At 38.1% G+C, this 22,111-nt stretch overlaps 2 protein-coding genes across 2 annotated transcripts in view; both read right to left on the bottom strand.

Moving 5' to 3' along the window:
- The window catches only part of LOC103037073 (UDP glucuronosyltransferase 5 family, polypeptide G1), a 246,053-nt gene that overhangs the window by 85,413 nt on the left and 138,529 nt on the right, over positions 1-22,111 (bottom strand). The gene's annotated exons all lie outside the window — the stretch shown is intronic.
- Positions 1,398-21,257, bottom strand: chrnb1l (cholinergic receptor, nicotinic, beta 1 (muscle) like). Its single transcript, XM_007250164.4, has 11 exons — positions 20,815-21,257; positions 16,878-17,011; positions 15,054-15,098; positions 13,666-13,775; positions 13,214-13,322; positions 12,941-13,088; positions 11,667-11,852; positions 10,333-10,556; positions 10,024-10,208; positions 3,200-3,341; positions 1,398-2,553 (listed from the first exon to the last, which is right to left on the bottom strand). The coding sequence occupies exons 1-11, from the start codon at positions 20,876-20,878 to the stop codon at positions 2,413-2,415; spliced, it is 1,488 nt and encodes a 495-aa protein (XP_007250226.4). The 5' UTR covers positions 20,879-21,257; the 3' UTR covers positions 1,398-2,412.

Raw genomic sequence — 22,111 nt, 5'->3', positions numbered from 1 at the left:
CTAGATGTATGCTTTGTTCAGCAAAATTAATTTGTTTAAATAAATGATTTCAACAAGAGAGAAAAACAAGTTATCAACACTTAATGAAACATATAGTATGTGGGGTTGGGTTAACTTATAAGGATAATGGGCATATTTTGTTCTTAAGCCATTCCGTTGTGGACTTGCTCCAATGTTTTGGGTCATCGTCCTGTTGCATCACTCAACTTCTCTCACATAGACACTCCTGCAGATTTATTTGATACACTTACAACTTTATCTTCCCCTTAAAGATTGTAAGTTGGCCAGGCCTGATTAAGCAAAACAGGCACAAATCATGATGTTCCCTCCAACATACTTTATGGTTTGGATGATGTTTTCTTGGTGACGTGCAGTGCTTTTTTTAAACAGATGTAGTGCAGCAATGGTGCAATCTTGGTGTCATCTGTCCACAGAACATTTGTCAGTACCATTGTGTGGAGTGTCAATATCCTATTTCATAAACTTAAGGCAATGCAGCAATGTTCTTTTTGCAAGCAGCGGCTTCCTTCGTGGTGTTTTTCTATAGACACCCTGCTTGTTTAAGGGTTTTTTTTGGACTGTAACCTATGAACACAAACAGCCTGTACCAATGACACCTTCAAATAATTGGCGGTCACTCTGGGTTGTTTGTTTACCTCATTGATGAGTCTCCGTTGTGCTCTTATAGTAATTTTGACTGGGTGCTCACTTCTTGACCAAATTGTCTCCATTTGTTTCTAAAGTCTAAACCTTTCCAGCGTCCTATAAATGTCTAATGTATGTGTATCCTTCTTGTGTATAATTAACTCAAAGTTGGCTTGATTTTTTTTAAATATATTTTATATTTATTTTAATTTCTTCCCATTTTCTCCCCAATTTAGCACAGCCACTAGTAATACCACAACACAGCAAGAGGGTGAAGACTACCACATGCTTCCTCCGATACATGTGAAGTCAGCCACAGCTTTTATTCGAGCTGCTGCTAGTGCAGCTTTGCCGAGGAGCCAACAAGAATGTTGGAGTGATTTTTATCAGTCAAATGGTATGATAACACTTGACTTCAATAAGGTTTTTTGAGGTCATTACCACAAGGGTTCACATACTTTTTCACTAGCACCAAGTTTTTTTTATAGTTGTTCTCGATGAAGACGGATATTTTAGTTATTTTAGGCACATTATATTTGTCAATAAACTTGGCTTTGATAAAGATCAGATCATATATGACAAATTTATGCAGCTAACTTAAATCATGAATAGTATTTTTCTCAAGACAAATTTATACTGGTAAACAAGGCCCATGTTCTTAAAAATAAAATAAATATATATATATATAAAAACATAAACATTTCAAAAGGATGTTTGCACTGTAATCTTGTATATTAAAATGTAAAGTTTATTACAAATGATGCAGGACACATTGTAAATGTTCCAGTACTCAGATAAATCTGTGCAGTGGACAAAACAAAACTGAGGATTAACAAAATCAAACCAAATCAAAATATTAACGTTTTAGTAAAAGTAACTGGGAGTGATAGTAAAAGGAAACGGCCAACAGTGGAAAACAAATTTATACAAAATATGTGAACCACAGTGACTTATCAGAAAATGATTATTTTTCCTTGTGTAAACAACTAACAGTCTTTCACCCTTTATACTTTTACTCTTTATATTTGTTAAATTAGACATTATTTATAGTTTATAATAAGAATTTAAATAACAAAATTAATCGTTTAACTTCATAAGGGTCTAAGACAGGCGCGTAGCCATCACAAGGTTAAGAAAATATTTAGGATCTATAATTTTTTAAGAAATGTTTGGAGAATAACTATTTATCTTATGCACACCTGAAAGAGAAATATGTGAATCCAGCATCTGGATCCTATCCCTGTAACTACTGACATTTATGACTCTTCATATTAAGCTGCTCTGTTGTATTTTATATTAACATATATCATCAAGGTTTAGGTCTTAAGCAATTATTCAGACATTTTCTTCTTAAAAGTGTAAGGCATTTTTTAACATACAGTGTAGGAATAATAAAAAGAACAAAAACAGAGAGTGATTCTACAGAGTAAAGTATCATCATTACTGTATCATTAGGAATCCAGACAAAAGTGTCAAATGAAATATAGTACAGTACAGTATTGACACATGCACCCAGTATCATTTACTTTACACACCACTGCCCTCTAGAGTATTAATATAGTAACTACAAGTGAAAATTGCACATGTGTAAGATTTAAACTATACAGTGGTCGGTCCCTGGGCCAAAGCTTTGGAACATCCATGTATGGATATTCTGGAAAAGAAAGAGTGTTTGACTTGATGAAGTGAAAGAGAAAGAATGAATGTTTACTGAAGGAGAAGGCGACTGTGTGTGTGTGTGTGTGTGTGTGTGGGTATTTGATTTTCTCAGGGAAAAGGGTTCTCAGGTGTGTGGTTAAAACTGGCGTCCAAAAACATTCCCAGAGTGCCAAGAGTGGTAATGATGACGAAGAGCCAGAAAAAGAGGCGATCCACCACAATGGCAATGTACTGCCAGTCATCGGTAATCTGCATACAGACACACACATAAAAGTGCTTCTCAAAAAAAACATTGAAAAAGCATTGAAAAGTTACTTTATTTCAGTAATTCCTTTTAAAAAATGAAACTCATATACTACATAGTTGTATTACACACAGATTGATCTATTTTAAGCGTTTATTTCTTTTATTGTTGATGACTATGGCTTACAGCCAATGAGTTAGTATCTTAGAAAATTTGAATATTATAAAAGACCAATTGGTGATTTTGGCAGTGCGTCCTGCTGGAAAATGAAATCTGCATCTCTATAAAAGTTGTCAGCAGAGGCAAGCATGAAGTGCTGTAAGATTCTTCAGAAAAATGCTGCACTAACTTTATATATACTTGATATAACACAGTGGGCCAATATCAACAGATTAGCATTTTTTAAATTGTATTAATTTTTTAAACTTTATTAATTTTACTTCATTTTAATCAAACATATACCTATAAATAGCAAAGTCAGAGAAACTGATTCAGATACTGAAGTGGTCTAAATTGTTTTAGAGTTGAATAAAATAAATAAACAATTAAAAACTATATAAATCTAACAAAAGACATCCCTTAGCAAGGACAAACTATTTCGTTGTGTAAAAAGGTCTGTGTGTGTGTGTGTGCATGTGTGTGTGTACTCACAGTATCATCTACATCTTGTTTTTTCAGTTGTTCAGCCATGTAGGTAACAGCAGCGATGGCGGATTTGAGGTCAGGGGGCAGGATCAGACAGTAGCTGTCACTGTCAAAAAACCTCTGCAGCTGCACTGTGCTATCAGGACGACTGTAAAACACACACAGACACACAAAGAGTTACTGCTGTGTGTATTATGGTTTTAACAGACAGATCTGTGGAACCACACTTACTACTACAAGTATATACACTACAGGAAAAAGAGGGGCATGTTGTCAGATCACTTAAGAATAAACACACTCCTAACACAGAAACACACATACAGGCATGCACAGCCGCACACTCACTCATGGAGGTTACTGTATGACTGCAGTGGTATGTCTCCTTGTGCCCCCCCCCCACCTCAATGTCAGCTAAGATGACCCTCCCTAGTGTTCCACCATTCTAAGAACGACAGCGTAACATTCCTCACACAGAGCTGGACTTCAGAGCTCGTCATCACCAGTAAGTGTTGAAGTATCAAGAAAAGCTAACTTAGCCCTGTCCATTTCTTAGACAAGTCATTATGCTCTCAAGACACACTTTATGTTAAAATGTTTGTGGACACTCTTTCTTATGAATTCATTCTGCTACTATCAGCTGCTGACACAGATACAAAAAAGGAACAAGCAGCTTGTCTCATGTCTAGTATCTAATATCAAGTTTTCTTTCATAAAAAAAAACAGAGCAATGCTTAAAGGAGAACTTCGATGTAAAATTGACTTCTGGTGTAGTAAAACCTTATATAGAGTACTAACCTTTGTTGAATAGCCCACCTCCGCTTTCCTACAGCTTTTCGAGATCCAGAAATGTTGTGCTTTTTGCCCAGAACTCTTTACAACGGATGCTTCAGAGCATCCGCTTGCCTCCTGCAGATAAATAGGTTTTTACACCGTTATCCAGGCTCAAAGTAGCTCCACACCTCATTGGTAGAATCCGGAGAGCCCTGACATTTTAAATGAGGCATTGATAACTTTAAACGTGCACAAGATGCTTATTAAAAAACACTACTTTGAGCCTGGATAATGGTGTAAAAAGTGATTTATCTGCAGGGACAAGCGGATGTCCCAAAGCACCCATTGTACAGCGTGCTGGGCAAAATGCAAAAAATTACAGGATCTCAGAAAGCTGTGGGAGAGCAGAGGTGGGCTATTTAATAAAGGTTAGTAGTGCTTATCGTTATGTTTTACTACACCAAAAGTCAATTTTACACTTGAGTTCTCCTTTACAGTGGAGCCGATTTGGAAGGGGCTTCAGCTCAACACCAGCAGTGTGGCAAAACATCAGGCGGGCTTTGTGCCTAAATGCACGCCTGCCATTTCAGAAACAGGTTCATTTATTTTTGCAAACTGATACAGATCTCTTACTTTTATCCATGTGAAATATCAAGATTGACAAATGTGATCTGATGACAAAATGGAATTCATTCATGAGGCAGAGAAGTTCTGCTACACTCCCTCTACCCTTAGCTAATGTCACATGGCACTGCAGCACATCACCATTGCAAGAAGTGAAGCATGTTGGAGCCATGGTCACTACAAGTTCATAGACAGTTAGTTTTATTACTATTTTTCTCACTCAATGTTCCAGGTGCCTGCTAGAGAAGTTAAACAAGATGTCTCATTCTTAATACATTTATATCTCCGAGTTAGCGTTAGAGTTTTCCCTTCCACCTTAAATTCCACCTTAAATCCGGCTGCTCCACCAGCAGTAAAAACAAGGATTAGGCTGGGAATTCATTTATTTACTGTAACAGAAGAGTAACTTTTATTTATAAGCAGAAATAAAAGGAATATGAGAATAATCTTTTACACTTATTCTGCTGCGGCACTATCATTTACCCTGGGGGGGTTGGTAGGATTCTGACAGAGAGCTAGAAAACTCATTTTAGAAACCACATTCTAGAAACCAGTGATTATGAAATATAGAGAGAGATGTAGCTTTAGTCCGCTCACTAAACTGCGGTGTAAAAACGCACTTAATAGAACAGGTGTATGGACACATTCAGACTTTATGATATACTTCTACACTCACTGTCAAAGAAATTGCTGCAAAAATTGTTTCACTGAGAAGGAAGTTTCAGACTGCACTTTTTATGTAAGGTAAAGGTTACCAGAAAAAATACTTGATTAAAAATGAAGACTGATATAGGCAATCCTTAATCGTATTTGTTAAGCTACACATACAGAAGTAGTATGTAATACATGTGTTAAGCAACATGCCAGACATCTCAACATGGAGTTGTAAAAATTTTGAATTGTGTCCTGTGATAATCTATCTCAGGATAGCTTGAATATTCTTTTATAGTTTTTGCAGATTTTGCAGTAAATGTTGGGGCCACTGGTTGCATGGCTTTGTTAATATAATATTGGGCTGTGAAGGCGCCTGTAACGGAGCCAGAAGGTGATCAGACATTGCACATAATTGTGCCACATACTAGGACATCAGGCTCTCTGGACAAGTGATGTGTGACGACAGATTGTTGGTCATGGCGCGGGGCAACAGTCTCCACACACAGACTTATTGGTCATCTTGAACAAGACTGTAGATGATTCGCTGCCCTTCTGAGCCTCTACATGAAAGTCTGGCACCACTACCCACCAAGTTTCATTCCTGCTGATTGGTCCTTTAAGGGTGCTATTTTTTTTTTTTTTTGACAATCAGTGTATTTTTCTTACATTGAATTTACAGAGTTGTCGGCCAATAGTGAATGAGTTGGTGCACATGATTGTGTAAGTTGGTATCACTTGTTTAAGTTCTGCGTTCTTTGAAGGACATACTTTTTCCAACAGGGATTAAACACTAATCACCACACACCACTACCTATAAATGCCCCGCACACAAAGCGCTTGTGCTATGTGAATACATTACACATTTCACACGACCACATCCGTTTTAAGGCCGCGTTAAACTCACCCCTGTCGCAGCCAGATCAGTGTAGGAGGAATGCCCCTCACTGCCAGCCACTAACTACAGTGACTCCGCCCACACTGCGTGCCTTACCACACTTCTAGCTTTCACGCCTTCACACATGGATACTCACACACACACTCAAATACACAAACACTCAAGTATACATAAAGAGACACAGAACAGCACAGCCACATGCATGCACAGACATCCTCACACACTCTCACACATAGTAAAACACAGCAGATGCACGCATCTTAGCTGCAAGAGACATTACGTCTACAGTTCCTAGTCACGGTCCCAACACAGATTTAATTTCCGCACATGCAGAGTGCTGATGTAGTAAAAAGAGAGATTAATTAACAGTGTTGGGCACGTTACTTTGAAAAGGTAATTAGTTATAGTTACTAGTTACTTCTCCAAAAAAGTAACTGAGTTAGTAACTGAGTTAGTTAATTAGTAACTTACTCCACTATAAAAGTAACTAGTTACCAGTAAAAGTAACTATTGCATTACAATGAGTTTGAGATCCCTGATTTAAAGTGCTCACTACAGAATACTGTCTCCCTCTGAGGATGAGCCTGCAGACCCCTAGAGAAGCTCTGGTCTCATCCTCAGCTCCCTTGTGACTCACACACACACACTTGCTCCTTTGTCTGTATGTGCGAAGTTAAAAAAAAAAAGTTAATTCAGCTGCTAAAGTAACGTGCAGTAACGGGGTGTCGTAAATGGTAACGGCGTTATAGTTACAGTCAGAGTAATTCGTTAGATTACTCGTTAGTCCCATCACTATGAATTAACCCCTTAAACCAGTTATGATGATTTTGTATCTACAAACTGTATAGGAACTGCAATGTCCCACAAACAATCACACTAATAAACATGTCACTGATCTGCAGAATTTACTTGTGGGGTCTCATGCCAGTCACTTGTTTCACAGACAATTCTATTCAGATGCCACCGGTTTCAGAACAAATAATAGTAAATACTCACACAGCTTCACAAATGGAATGTCCCATGGTCCCTGGCCTCGCCCACTATCAGACGTCAATCAAATTCCAATAATTCACACAATTTTGTCGTTAGCATATGGGCCTGTGCTTAACCTTACTCACAAGATTGACAACTCACAACTTATACAAGTGTGGCTGTTCCAAATCCATCCAGGTAATACTTCATGATCAATTTACAAACCAATGTCTTTTGGCATAGAATTGTAGTTTTATATTAGTCTCTGGATAATATAGAATAATTTAGTATATTTAGGATGGTTAATAAATAATAGTTTGTAGTGGTTACTGAAACATCATATTAGACACTAGAGTTGATTGCATGTCAGTTAAACAATCAGATAGCAGGTTAGCACTACTAGCGATACCAGATGAAACACCACTGTAATATGTCCACAGTTAGACAGTACTGTTTCTAAGTCTAAGATTTAATGAGACACTAATAGAAAGAAGTGATGATAAACTGCATAATATTACTGCTGTTACTACTGTTGAACTGCAGTGCAGCCATCTTGGATTCTGATCTCAGGGTTGGTGAGGCTTTGCATTTAGAATGTCCTACTCATAACTAGGGAATTCTGACATCCAAGCTCAAATGGAACGCAGTTACTGGATACATTTTAATTGGTAATAATCTTGGTAATAATCTTAATCTTTTCTATAGTTTCTATGGTTATTTCTATTTCAGTGGACAGAGGGTCTGGTACCATTCCATAGACTTGTAGGCTCAGCACCTCAGTGCCAGCTATAAAGAGTCCATATGGCATCTGTGCATTTTAGGGGCAGCTGTTAAACTGGTATAAGAGTGAATTAGGAGGAAGAGGGTGACAGAGCAACAGGTCAGTTATTCTACTGCAGAGAATGTCCTTCAGACTGAAGACAGGAAGTGGCATAGAAAGAAAGAGAGGGAGCTAAAATGAGATGGATCAGGAAAATAATAATATCGTAACAGAGAAAGAGTGAGAGAGAGAGAGAGAGAGAGAGAAAGAGAAGAGACCTAGAGAGAGGGGGAGTTGGACTGAGGATTGGAAAGCATTCCCTTCAATTCCATTCACATATCTCTATTTACCATCACTGAAGTCCACTCAGCATCTATCATACACATACTCTCTCTCTCTGTCTCTCTATCTCATGGAAATGCATTTATACAGCTTGGTCATCTCCCTATACACACATTTTCATGGAAGCGCATGCATATATGAGAACATTAAGACAGAACACTGGTCACGTAGTCGTCTCATTTTTCCCATTTGACACGCCATCCCTTAGGAAACCACTGCCTCAGATATTCCTCCAAATTCTTCAAATCACATTTCCCTTCCACCTATCTTTCCATCCATCCGTCCTCCCCTCCTCATCTCTCCCTCCCGCACTGTCCTCGGGTGGATTATCTCTAATGCCCAAACTAAACAGGGGCTTAAGGGCTGGCGACAGTGGCGGGCGACTGGGCTTAGCTGGACTCAGATCAAATGCCCTTGGAAGGAGAGAAGAAATGACTACAAGCTCAGAGTCATATGGGCATGAGACCCTATAACCACAATCTCTGTTTATGACATATGTGCACAGGGGAGCTGGACTGGGGGTACGGGTAGATTATTGGGCGAATGAAACTGTCAGACAGTCTCTTCAGAGAGACGGCACTTGATTTACTATCCTTACATCATGCTACGCTGTAATGTACATGATTTGGTGGAGGCTAGACATTGGTGTAGATTTGGCACATGAACATAACTAGGCCTGAAAAGTCCACAAAAAGATAAAATTCATCCATAAAGCAAGAACTGATCATCACACTTTATTCAATTTCACACCTGATATATTATATACATTCGGGTTCACACTGCAGTTTACTGAGCACACTTAATACCTTATGTTTAGAAACAAGAATTAATCTACAGTTACAGTTGATTGAATCATAAGCATAAGCTGCATGACACGCAAGCACTTGAAGGGAATGCAGATTTCAGCACAACACTGGTTCTTTTTTCTTCTTTATTGTGTAAGAGCTTTATTGTGACCTGCTTCAACTTCCTATAATTGATCTGAAAATCCAAACCATCTAGAAATGTGCTTTTGCACACCATACAAACCAGACTATGGTACCGCTGATACAGACTGAGACTGTTTCTTTTGGTCAGAACAAATTTTTGTCTTTTGGTCTAGACCACGGTTCATTTAGAATGAGAAAATCTGCACCCTTAATTTAGGAGATGTATATACAGTTGTAGGATAAAAGAAAAAAAATTGGTCATTAAATGTGTTCTGATCTTCATCTAAGGGTGCTTTCACACCTGCCTCGTTTGGTCCGGACTTTCGGACTTTTCAGTTTGGTCCGACCCAAAGTAGCAGGTATGAAAAGGGCCGCGAACCACGGTCCGGACCAAAGTACCAGATTTTGGTCCGACCAAGAGAAGTGGTCTCGGTCCAGATCTTCTGAACCATGGTCCGGTTCGCTTGCAGTGTGAAAGTGCTGTTCTAGATGGTTCGAACTTTCGGACCAATCACAGAAAGCTGAGCAGGCGTTCCTCAAAAACGGCAGAAAAAAAACAAAAAAAAAAACATCAACTACTGACTACAGCCTGCGGGAATGCGGAGTGGGACGTCCGGCGCGTCCAGTCCCACCCACTTTGTCCACGCCACGCCTTGTCAGTCTCGCAAGCTTGTAGTGTATACACAACTGTCCTGTACATTGTTTAAACAAAAATAAGCGGACCAAATATTTACAATGTAGCAAACACATGAACCTTGGTTCAGACCCTGGTCCAGACTTTCAGGTGTGAAAGCACCCTAAGTCACAACAATAGACAAACACAGTCTGCTTAAACTTATACCACACAAAAAAAGATGTTTGCATGGCAACTGTATATATGTACCTTCCTTTCCATGGCATGACCAGTTCAGGGTTAATCTTTCGAATGAAATATTCTCCTCCAGGCCTCCGAGTATGGTCAATATGGCCTCCGTGGGGCTGTTGTTCTTCAGCCTCCTCCTCTTCTGTAGTCTCCTCTGTCTGGGGCCTGAACATGCCCAGGTAAGGAGGCAGGAAATCAATGAACACCTGAGAGACATTGGAAGATGAACAACAGGTTGTGCGGCTCTAAAGTTCCTAAACCTCTAGTGATCTCTAGAGATCACTAGTTAAGTACAGTTAAGATATTCAGAGCTCAACCCAGCCGGTTTACCTTGCGCACCCAAGAGGGCATGTAGTGTGTGCCGGGAGTTCTGTGGTGCAGATTTAACACCACCACACTGAGGATGACTGAAAATGTCACCAGAATCATGGTGAACATCACATAGTTCACAATAATTGGGATTGCCAGAGAGGTCTCAGGGACTTTATCAGCCAGCAGGAGCATGAAGACAGTGAGGGCAATGAGGACAGAGATGGACAGGGTCATCTTCTCTCCTGGATGGAAAAACAAGAACACAAGATAACATGCATGCCATGCAATACAACATTTTAATTACCAGAGGTGGAAAAAGAACTGAAAATTGTAATTAAATAAAACTACCTTTACTTTGCTAAAATTCTACTCAAGTAAAAGTACCCATCTAAAAATCTACTTGTGTAAAAGTTAAAAAGTACTAAATTTAAACTGTACTTTGAGTAAAAGTTACATAGCTACTTTTATTTATTTATTTAAAAAAGTACAACAAATCATAAATTAAATAAATATTAAATTAAATAATTTGGACCTTTCAGGCAGTATTTGTTCAGACCATCACATAAAACAGTTTCAAGAACAAGTGGTATATGTTTCTATGATCCATTTTTTTCTTTACTGTTAAAAAGTTTAAAAGTTATGGTCATATAAGTGACTATAAATCGGATTTTTATAGTTTTACAGTTCATTATTATTTTTAACTTACCATTGCTGTGCTTTAACTGCTATTTACATGTTTTTTTAACATACAAGCAGATGCTACTAATAAAATTATTATTAATTTTATTATTATAATAGAATTATTATGAAAAACATGAAAACATACAAAAAATGTTGGTCGGTGCATGTGCAGTGCAGTAAAGAAGCACATAATGATGGGTAGCATAACTCGACAGAACACCGGTTCCCCCGAACCGTAATAAACACTGCTGGGAAAAGTTCAGCTGCACTACCATGGAGAACAAAACTTTTATTCAATTTGTTTTTTTTCCCCAGCATTTATTTTTTTACTCAGTAATTGGGAATTTTCCAATGTAGCAAATTAAATTACTTGTGTCAAAATGTACTTGAGTAAAAGTAAAATTACCTACTTTAAAAACTACTTTAAAAATTATAAATTACTCATCAAATCTACTCAATTACAGTAATGTGAGTAAATGTAATTAGTTACTTTCCACCTCTGTTAATTACTTACTTCATGTTGTTACAGTCTAGTAAAGGCAATAGTGCTTAATATTTAAAATGCATGTTAATAATAACAAATTTAAGCATACAGTCTGCGTATAGCTCGATGCAAATACAGACGAAGCATAGACTAAACGCAAATTCTTTACTATGCAGAGCTACCTCACCTGCCCCTGGTGGCAGATAGAAGACGAATATAGCCAGCACACTAGTGAGGATGCAGGGCACGATGATGTTGATGATGTAGAAGAGTGGTTTCCTCTCGATGATCAGGTAGAATGTGATGTCCTCATATAGGTCCTCCTGGATGTTTTTTCTGGTGGGCTTGTGACAGATCTGCCACTCTCCATTCTCTGAGTAAACATGATCACTGTTACTGATTATACTAAACTGTATTAAAAGTTTACTACAGTGCCTAAACTAAAATACATTTTTATGCATCCAACTCCAACCAAACCGAGATGAAAACTAAAGCAGCAGAAAAGCAGAGAAATACCACTTCCCTCTAAAATGCAGTTGATTTAATCATTTATTTAACTAGATATTGAAGAAATGTAGATTGTTTATTGTTTATGTAATCTAAACTTTGCCTTGACCTGGTCTTGCCATTCCTCATCCCATATAATAAATGTGGCCATGTGACCACCCAAACCCTCTACATAGAGATTTTAGTGGGAACCCTCCACCTGTCTTAAACAAGTGGAATAGTGCAATGTGCCATTTATGGTCCTGGTTAATATTATCACAATCAACTGGATGGAACTTGAATTGATAAAACACAAATGAAAGTGATACTGTATGTGTAATTTTAAATTTAGTTTTCCTCCATTTAGTTTCCTCTTTTGCACTTTTTATTCACCTGGGATTGGACAAGGATAAAAGTGTACTGCAGCCAGCCATCAGAGGCTGATTAACATTATCAATTATAGGAGCAAATCCTGTGAGTAAATCTTAATAGCACTGTTCTACTAAAATCTGCACTTGCAGTGATGCTTAGAATGGCTTGAATGATGCAGGCCTTAATTTGATGGGTACCACTTTAAAATAAGACTGCCTTTATAAAGGGTTTATAAATGATTTACAATTAGTTTGTAAATGGTTTACAATTAGTTTATTAATGGTTACTAATTAGGTTGTAAATGCCTTAAAAATCATTAGTAATTAGATATAACACATACGTAGAAAGAGCAACAATGACCTGTTGTTTGCCAAATAGTGAACCCACAGCCATCTATATTGTTGCCCTTTCTATGTTTGTGTTATAACTGATTATTAATGATTTAAGGCATTTACAATCTAATTAGTAACCATTAATAAACTTATTGTAAACCATTTATAAACCCTTCATATAGGTAGCCTTATTTTAAAGTGGTACCAATTTATGCATATTTGACAAAATAGGAAAAGCAACATTGCTTTAAAAAAAAAAAGGCAGACTGACCAGTAAAAGCATTTTTATCGATGACTATCTCATGAAGCTCATTTCCATCCTCATCCAGCCCATACTGTAGATCCACCTCTGAGGCATCATATGTATATGAACGAAACACCATTGTGCAGTTCTGCCAGTCGAATGGGAAGTATGCCACCTGAAGAATTACATCAAAATGGTCTTAATGGTCAGCTCTTATATTATATCATTAAACAATGGACAAAATCAACTTTATTATTATTTTATTGTTAATTTAATAATGCAATAAAGTTTTAGATGTACCTCTATAGAACAGGAGCTGCGATATATAGCCGGAGGCAACCAGGATACAGTGCCGTCACTGTTAACCAGCACATTCACATACAGAGCGACATCAAACTGCCCATCGTTACTGCAAAACAGACAGGACCTCTCTCAGTTTATTTTCTCAGTTTACCTCTGCAGGACCTTGGCCACACTTTCAGTCACATGCATGCTGCCTCTGCCTCACTGTGGTAAACATTTATCATAAACACTGTCATTCACAGAAACTCTACGGTGGCTAAATAGCTTAGAGCGCTGGACGTCCATGCTTGCATAGCTTTGGGTGCACTGACACAAAGGTTGCATATGTTTAGAGCTTAAATAAGAAGCTATGACAGGTGGCAAGTCACTTTTACACTACAATGTACAATCCATGCCACAGGTTAACACCCTAGCCTATATAATTACCTATAAAAACAGTACCCACTCACTTGTTGATTAGGTATATATCTGGACGCCATACTTTGGTAGGAGGGATTCTGATAACGTCGATGTTATCGTAGTCTGCTGGATTCCAAGACAACCTGTAGTCAGTCCATGCCTGGAATATGTAAACAACAACTGCATTTTGAGCGAGGGTACAAAATGTATTTTAGTAATTCAGTTTAAAATGTGAAACTCATATTATATAGATGTATTACACAAAAAGAGAGAAATCATTTTAAGCGTTTATTTCTTTTATTGTTAATGATTATGGCTTACAGCCAATAAAAAAAACCAAAATCAGCATCACAGAAAATTATATTATATTATATAAGACAATTGGTACTTTTGGCAGTGTGGGCAGTGTGCCAAGTCCTGCTGAAAAATGAAATCTGCATCTTCATAAAAGTTGTCAGTAGCAGAGGGAAGCATGAAGTGCTGTAAGATTTTCAGGGAAAACAAAAACAGCACTGACTTTAGACTTGATAAAACACAGTGGATCAACACCAGCAGATGACAGACATGACTCTCCAAACCATTACTGATCATCAGTAAATTTTACATTTCTGGAGTCTGGAGGAAGAGTGGTGAGAAACACAGTCCAAGCTGCTTGAGATCTAGTGTGAAGTTTCCACAATCAGTGATGGTTTGGAAAAACATGTCATCTGCTGGTGTTGGTTCATTGTGTTTTATCAAGTCTAAAGTCAGTGCAGTTTTTGTTTTTCCTGAAAATCTTACAGCACTTCATGCTTCCCTTTGCTAAAAACTTTTATGAAGATGCATTTCATTTTCCAGCAGGACTTGGCACACTGCCCACACTGCTAAAAGTACCAACTGGTACCAACTTCGTTATATCAAATGATCAAATCTCAAAATAGTAATTTGCCTAAAGAGTTTCACTATTGGTACAAATAAAAATATATATATTTAAAGCTCTAGTGAGCTGCCAGTTTCAGAAAGGTAAAAGAACAGCTGCTTTCCATTTGAGGCAACTGCTTATTGGCTCCTATTTAAGTGTGTGTTCAATATTTAAAGTCAGGTTATGTCCTTTTAATAAATACACCTGAACATATGAAAAGTATTGTCTTTAGAAAATCATGCTTTAGAAAAAGCACATTCACTTTTGTCAGCTGACAGCTTAAACAAACACAAGGGCGAATGGCAAGAGCTGCCATTAGAGCATTTATTAAATCCCTCTCAGACAGACTGACTGACTCACAGAAAGACAGACACAGACACATAGTGAGAGCACACTAATTAGTTGAGGCTTTGGAGGCAGAGAGCAAAAGGCAGACCTTATAAATGTTCTTTGCAAAGAAATGATGAGAATTAAGTCAGAAAAAAATGAAAAGTGCCAGTCTGTGGAGGTTGATATACAACAGACTGTCCCTCTTACCATGTTCATGTACACATTGGTTGTCATCTCTCCATTTTTCTGGTCCTGCAGTAGTAAAGACACACTGACATTAATGACAAGCACCCTGGCATGAAAGATGAAAACCATTTTTATGAAATGTTGTATCAGTAAAGCTCTGAGTGGCTTTTGGATAGAGTTTTGAATAGATCTAGCCTATGCTTGGCATTAGGCACAGTGCAGACTTGTACATAGTCTATCTGCTCAAGAGTCTCCTTTTCTACTGGCAATTCCTCTATAAGTAGAAATGTATTTCAGTCATTTGAAATGTTTAAATGTTTCAGTGCTTGGTTAAACAGTTCTGGATAACCTTCTTGCCTATAGAGTAGAACACATGTTTCATGCACAATGTTTTCTGCTCTTTTTGGTTGATGCTCTTCATCAATCCAGATTGAATACGATTTTATAGGTCAGTTAACTGTAATGTTAGGAGGTGACACCTCACCTGCTTCCGCCAGGAAGACCGGAGTACTGATTACCCCAGGGTATTTAAGGACGCTTCACGATTACACTGGTGCCGCGTATTGCCTGGTTTCTACCACTTTACAAAGCGTTACCCTATTGTGTATGTTTTCCTGTGTATGACCTTGCTTTTGTGGATTTTTCTTTGTATGACCTGGACTGTTTCTCGTTTTTCGATTATTGGATTATCTCTGATGCTGGCTTCCTCGTGTTTGAACTCTGGACTGTTTTCCACTCATGGTATGGTTTTTCCTATGTGGCTTCTGTTTACCGGTGCTCTGATGGTTTCTGTTTGACTACCCGTTTCTCTGCCTTTCATTTTAATAAATCCCATTTTACTGTATCCGCGAGTGTCTGTATTCTGTGCACACCATGACATGGTGTAGTGTGGTGTCAAATTTTGGACTACACTTGCTTTTAACACACTTCAGTGTTACTGATGGCCTAAGAATAGGCCATTATCCAAAAATATCTAGTTATGAGCGTTCCTGTGATTAGACACTGGCCTCTAATAAAGATGACAAATGCAGAAATGTGTGCTATAGGTTCACCAACACGATTTAGCAATAAAGTGGCTGTTGCTGAGGCCAGTAAGTGTACAAAGTTCTAAAAACCTCCCACAACACTAGAGTAATCTGATAAAGACCATGCTGATACGATCACTCAGTGCTCAGAGCTGTGTCTAGTTAGCTGATATTTATGCTGGTATAAGTGAATCGGATGCAGCAGTGCTGCTTGAGTTTTTAAACACTGTTTTCTTCACTCACTCTTTCTGTCTATCACCATTACACAATCCTACCTATAGCTGATCCATCTTGTTGAAAAAGAACAGTCAGAGACAGAAGCTCTGAATCTGCTGCTGCACAGTTTGAGTTGGTTATCCTCTAGTACTTAATCAGTGGTCACAGGATGCTGCCCACAGGACACTGGCTGTTGGCTGAATATTTCTGGCTGGAGGACTATTCTCAGTCCACTTGTACGAGTACAACACACAATGACACCTCTATTGTCAGGGTCAGTTCAGTGGAGAATAAACCACCATTCATATAATAGCTGCCCTGTGGTGGTCTATCCTGTGGGGTCCTTCTCATTGAATAACAGGGTGAAAAAAGGATAATAAAGCATACAGAGAAACAGATACAGGACTGCAGTCTGTAATTATATTGTAATTATAAAACTACACAGTGCTCCTATATGATCAGAGAAGCTATAAGCTATCGTAATATTCTGGGATGAGTAATAAGGTCATAACAGTACAGTAGCTTCCTCTGGTGTGCTGGAGTGTGTAAATGATAAATGATCTTTAGCAAAGCATGCTAGTATGTGTGAGTCTGTAAATCCTACCAGACTTATGAGCTGCACTAGCGTCATTCCAACTCTGACCATCACCGTCTCGTTCCAGACCCGAGCAGGACGCACCTTCACGTTATAGTTCTCAAACAGATCTTGAAGCAGACTCCGCTCAGCCTCAGAGCCACCTACATACACACAAAGTATATAATTTAAAAATTACTCTTATACAGAGCTGGAAAAGTGCCTGAGAGATACTGTAGATTGCGAGTTGTAGGTTGCAGAGGCGGAACAAAACATTACCTACACTGGCTAAGTGTGTTAGATTTGGATTCCTTCTAAGCTACAGCTCTGCAGAGATCAGTGTTTCTCCTAATTGCCCATTTGATCAAACACATACAAGGGTCGGACAATGAAACTGAAACACCTATTGTTTCGACGGACAGTTCTGGTGGAAACAGGAGAGTTGAGGTGCACATTAAATTTTGCCGTGATTTGGGCAGCCGTGGTTTTATGTTTTTTTGGATACAATCCAGGTTAGCACCCGAACATCCCTTTCAGACAGCTTCCTCTTGCGTCCACAGTTAATCCTGTTGGATGTGGTTGGTCCTTCTTGGTGGTATGCTGACATTACCCTGGATACCGTGGCTCTTGATACATCACAAAGACTTGCTGTCTTGGTCACAGATGCGCCAGCAAGTCACCAACAATTTGTCCTCTTATATCCCCCATAATGTTTTGTGCATTGCAATATTTTGATCAAAACTGTGCTCTTACCCTGCTAATTAAACCTTCACACTCTGTTCTTACTGGTGCAATGTGCAATTAATGAAAATTGGCCACCAGGCTGCTCCAATTTAGCCATGAAACCTCCCACACTAAAATGACAGGTGTTTCAGTTTCATTGTTCAACCCCTGTATATTCTTCCATTCATGCTGTTCCGGAATCCTCTTTTCTAACCACACATTTATAGAATGTCCTTCATTAACACTTTTGAGTAACATCATAATTCTAACCACATTGTTCAATAATGTTTTCCTTTATTCACACTATTCTAGAACATCCTCTCCCATTTATATTGTTCCAGAATCTTATTTTCTAACTACACTGTTCTAGAATGTTTTCCTTTATTCTCACTATTGTAGAACACCTCCCAACCATGCTGTTCCAGAATCCTTATCCTTATTTATTCTTATTTCTACATTTTTATATAATGTCTTCCTTCATCTACACTGTTCAAGAGCCTCTTCTCACATATGGTTCCACAATCCTTTTTCCAATCACATTGGTCTAGAAGGCCCTGCTTAATTCACACTATTCTAGAATATCATCCCCTATTCATATTGTTCCAGATTGTTTTTCTTTTATTGACACATTTCTAAAACATCTTCTCACATTCATTCTGATCCATAATCCTCTTTTCTAGCCACACTGTTCTGAAATTACCTTCATTCACATCACTGTAGAACATCCCCTCCCATTCATATTTTTCCAGAATCCTCTTTTCTAAACACTGTCCTAGAATGTCCTCAGTTCACACTATTCTACAATATATTCTCCCATGAATATTGTTCAAGAATCCAGCGGAGTGGCTTTATTGCGCTTTACAACCTGACTGGTAGAATTTATACATAAGGTGCAGCGGATTATAAGGTGTGCTGTTAATTCTTGGGAAAATTAAAGGATTTTAATTGCACCTTCCAGTGAGAAAAATATAGTAATACGGCAATAAAGGATAAGTGAGAAGTTTCAAGTCACACTTAGGTACAGCACACCAACCCAGTATTTGCTTGTCGGGACTTGTTGTGTTCTGACCACAGACTGTTTTTACACTGCCCACACTACTCTCTCCCTTCCTTATTTTCCAGCAAGTTGTTAACACCCTTCCTCCCTCGCTCTACACTTTTAGGTCTGCTTCCTAGTCATGCCCCTCTCTCCCTCCCACATCCCTCTCACACACACACACACACACACACACACACCATTCTCTTCAGTTGTAGTCATTAAGCCATAGGTTCTAAGAATCACATGCTGCCCTTCTTCAGTACTACAGCCTGTCCTCTACAGCTGTGTCCTACAGCCCGGTCTGTTTACACTCTCTATACATTACAAGGTCAAATATACTGTGGCATCATCTATCACACTACTCTTGTAAACCCCTTAAGGTCAAATCTTCTGCAGCTTTGAAGTCTGTTCACAGTTCACTGTATCAGAATTGGCTCAGTGTGCTGTTTTACATCTAAATGAAACAAATCACCTATACATTCATTCAAACCAAGCAGGTTTTTATAATGTGAGATTCAAAGTTTGAACGCTAGGTGTCAGAAACGGGCCAAAGGGTCGGAGAGGGTGCGCATTTCTAGCGTAGAAAAACAGGCCAAAGAGTCTAAAAGTAATTAAGGAGTTTTCTATTAAGAGACATCATGAAATTAAACATCAGTTTGAAAAGTCTTAGTTTACACAACACTGTCAAAGATAAAGATTGTTAGTCAAGTAAAATGATGTGTAAATGAAATAATCAGGAAAAAGTATTATTTAAAGTGGTATATTTCATTATTTGTTTTATTACAGAGTGTGGCCCGTGACTTCAAATATATAACCCCCAACAAAAAAGTTGTTGATGAAAAGTATAGGTGTGCCCATTCAATACTTAGTATTGGTATTGGTATAATCTGATACGATCCATTAGCATACACAATCACAAAATGCTTAACTATAGAACTATAGAGTTTACATGTGTTCAGGCCCAGATCTCAGTATTGTAAACGTCCTAAGTTAGTGGATGATTTGTTTAACAGTTTGAGCATGATGTTATTTAGCATTAAGAGCATTCAGACAAATATATTATCAACATATAGTAGTTCAAGAGAGGGAAAATATGGTATCTGATTGATTGATGTTGTTATCCGCAGATATTGATGAATGCAGAATCAGATTTGGTAAAAAGTGAAAAGAAAAAAAAAAAGTGAAAAAGTGGCATCATGTTCTTTTAGCATTAACCATCATGACAATTCTACTTTTAATAAGTCTTGACTTGAGTGTTTATTTGCCATTCTGCCATTTTAAATTATCCTAAAATGGGTAAACATGGAATCTGTTTGTATTTTTCTGATGCAAACAGTGGACATATCCTGCACCAGTGAATATTTTCTTATTTATGTAAGTAATTATTAAATAACCCTTTATTTGGATGGTCCATTATAGATGCCTCATAAATGCTCACCTATAACTCAGCTAACATTTAACTCAGCTATTAAAAGCAAATTAATATAAATGAATATAAATTATTCTCTATAGAACCCACCCCTAACCTTAAGATATCCCATAAACCTGGCTTTAAAATGATCCAACTAGTTTGGGTTAGAGTTGGGTGTTGAGTTACATTTAACACAGAATCGTTTACTTTTACCTTACAGTTCAGTTGCTTTTAATATGCATGCAGTTGAATGTTAGTTGCATTTATTAGTAGCATCTGTAAGGCATCTATAATGGACCATTCAAACAAAGGGTTTCCAATTATTATTAAGATAACTTAAGATAATTAGTGGTTTATCACACCAATGTTGCTGAGGTCTTAAAACTCAAATATGAATCAAATATTATGTTTATTTAATTGTTAATTGTAATTCACTATTGCACACATTTCTCTCTTCTGATGATTCAAGAACTAGAAGGATCACATCTAACAAACTTGCTGGATGTGCTAAAAGTTGCATTTCGGATCTACAGAAAACTCTTGCTGTTACTCTTACTCTTGCTAAGTTACTTTCACCTCTACCTTATTTAATAAAGTGACAATGCTTTTTCTTGAGTACAGATTAAGGCTATTGAAGACACTGCAATGTGGGTAATATATATATATATATATATATATATATATATATATATATATATATATATATATATATATATATATATATATATATATATATAAATAAAATAAAATAAAAAGCACTCACAAAAAGACAGTCACAAAGCCTTCAGCCTTACCTGTCAGAGTAAGCATGCTTAAGCACCACAGAAGCCACAGCAGAAGCTTCATTCTCAGCTCCATTCTACTGGCCAGATTCTCTACCAGACTCCACCAGTATGTCACATACACTCTCTTAGACTCCCTGGCACATACACACACCCCCACACACCCATGAGCCAGCCCAAAGTCAGGTGTATGTCCTTGTTCTGCTGGTTAAAAGAGTCTTCAAAAGTTTCCAGCTGGGAGAACAGAAAGTCTTGTAGAAACTGTTTAAATTCTATAGACTATACAGTGTTAGTTCTTTTCCTTTTCTTCACGCCATCATTTTCTCTTGCTCCAGCTGGGCTGTGTGAACGTGTGTGACAGAGCCTCTGGAATAGCCTGGTTGGCCGATGGAGGGGAAGGGAATTAAAGGAATGGTTACACTGGCAGGCACCTGTTGATTGTGAACGTGCATGAGTGTGTGTGTGCGTGTGTGTGTGTGAGAGTGAGTGTGTGTGGGAATAGGGAGTGTGTGTTGTAGAATGACAGGGGGAATAGATGACAAAGGAGATATTTTAGTTGTGAGAACAAACCAAAAAGAAGAGCATGAGCATTCCCTTAGGACATGAATATGACACACACTTATTTTAATTTCTTACTGATGAGCTTTTTGCATACCAGTGACAATATACACCATCATGTCAAAAGAGGCATGGGGGAGCTTGGGAACGGTAACTCCTGTGTTATCTTATGAGAGAGGTTAAACCATAGACTGTGTATAGCTGGACAGAGCATCGTCTCTCAAAAGTGAAGCCACCACAGGTCGGGCGCCCCCTGCTGTTCGGCTGCAGAAAGCTGTGTAACCCCACCCATCCCCATAGGTTTCAATAGCAAAACAGACAACTTTCAATCACGTTTTTTTCCCAATATACTGTAATTCTACCTCCATTATTTAAATGCAACAGCTAGTGTAACCTCTGCTTATATTGTCAAATTTTAATATCCTCACAGAATTAGTTTTTTGTAAAACGTTATTCAGCTCCATCCAAAAAGGTGTGTTTATATTGTGTATATTGTAAAAGGGCTGGGTTACACCTAGCCGGGGTGGGACCAATTACCGATTCGTTGCATCAAATATTGAGCTTTTTATTTAAACATAGATGCTTCAAATTTCATAAGACTCTCCCCCCATTTTGAGACTTGGGTGGGACCATAGACTGTATATAGCTGTATAGCTACCGTGTATAGCTCTGTGGAGGCAGCCCTCAGGGGCGGGGTTATTTAAGTGAGTAGGCTGTATCTCCACAGTCTTTCTCCCTCCTCTGGTCTCTA

This window comes from Astyanax mexicanus, chromosome 8, assembly GCF_023375975.1.
Source record: "Astyanax mexicanus isolate ESR-SI-001 chromosome 8, AstMex3_surface, whole genome shotgun sequence".
NCBI classification, from domain to species: Eukaryota; Metazoa; Chordata; class Actinopteri; order Characiformes; family Acestrorhamphidae; genus Astyanax; species Astyanax mexicanus.
Note: the sequence above shows the minus strand (reverse complement) of the source record. Positions and strands in the feature narration are given on the sequence as shown.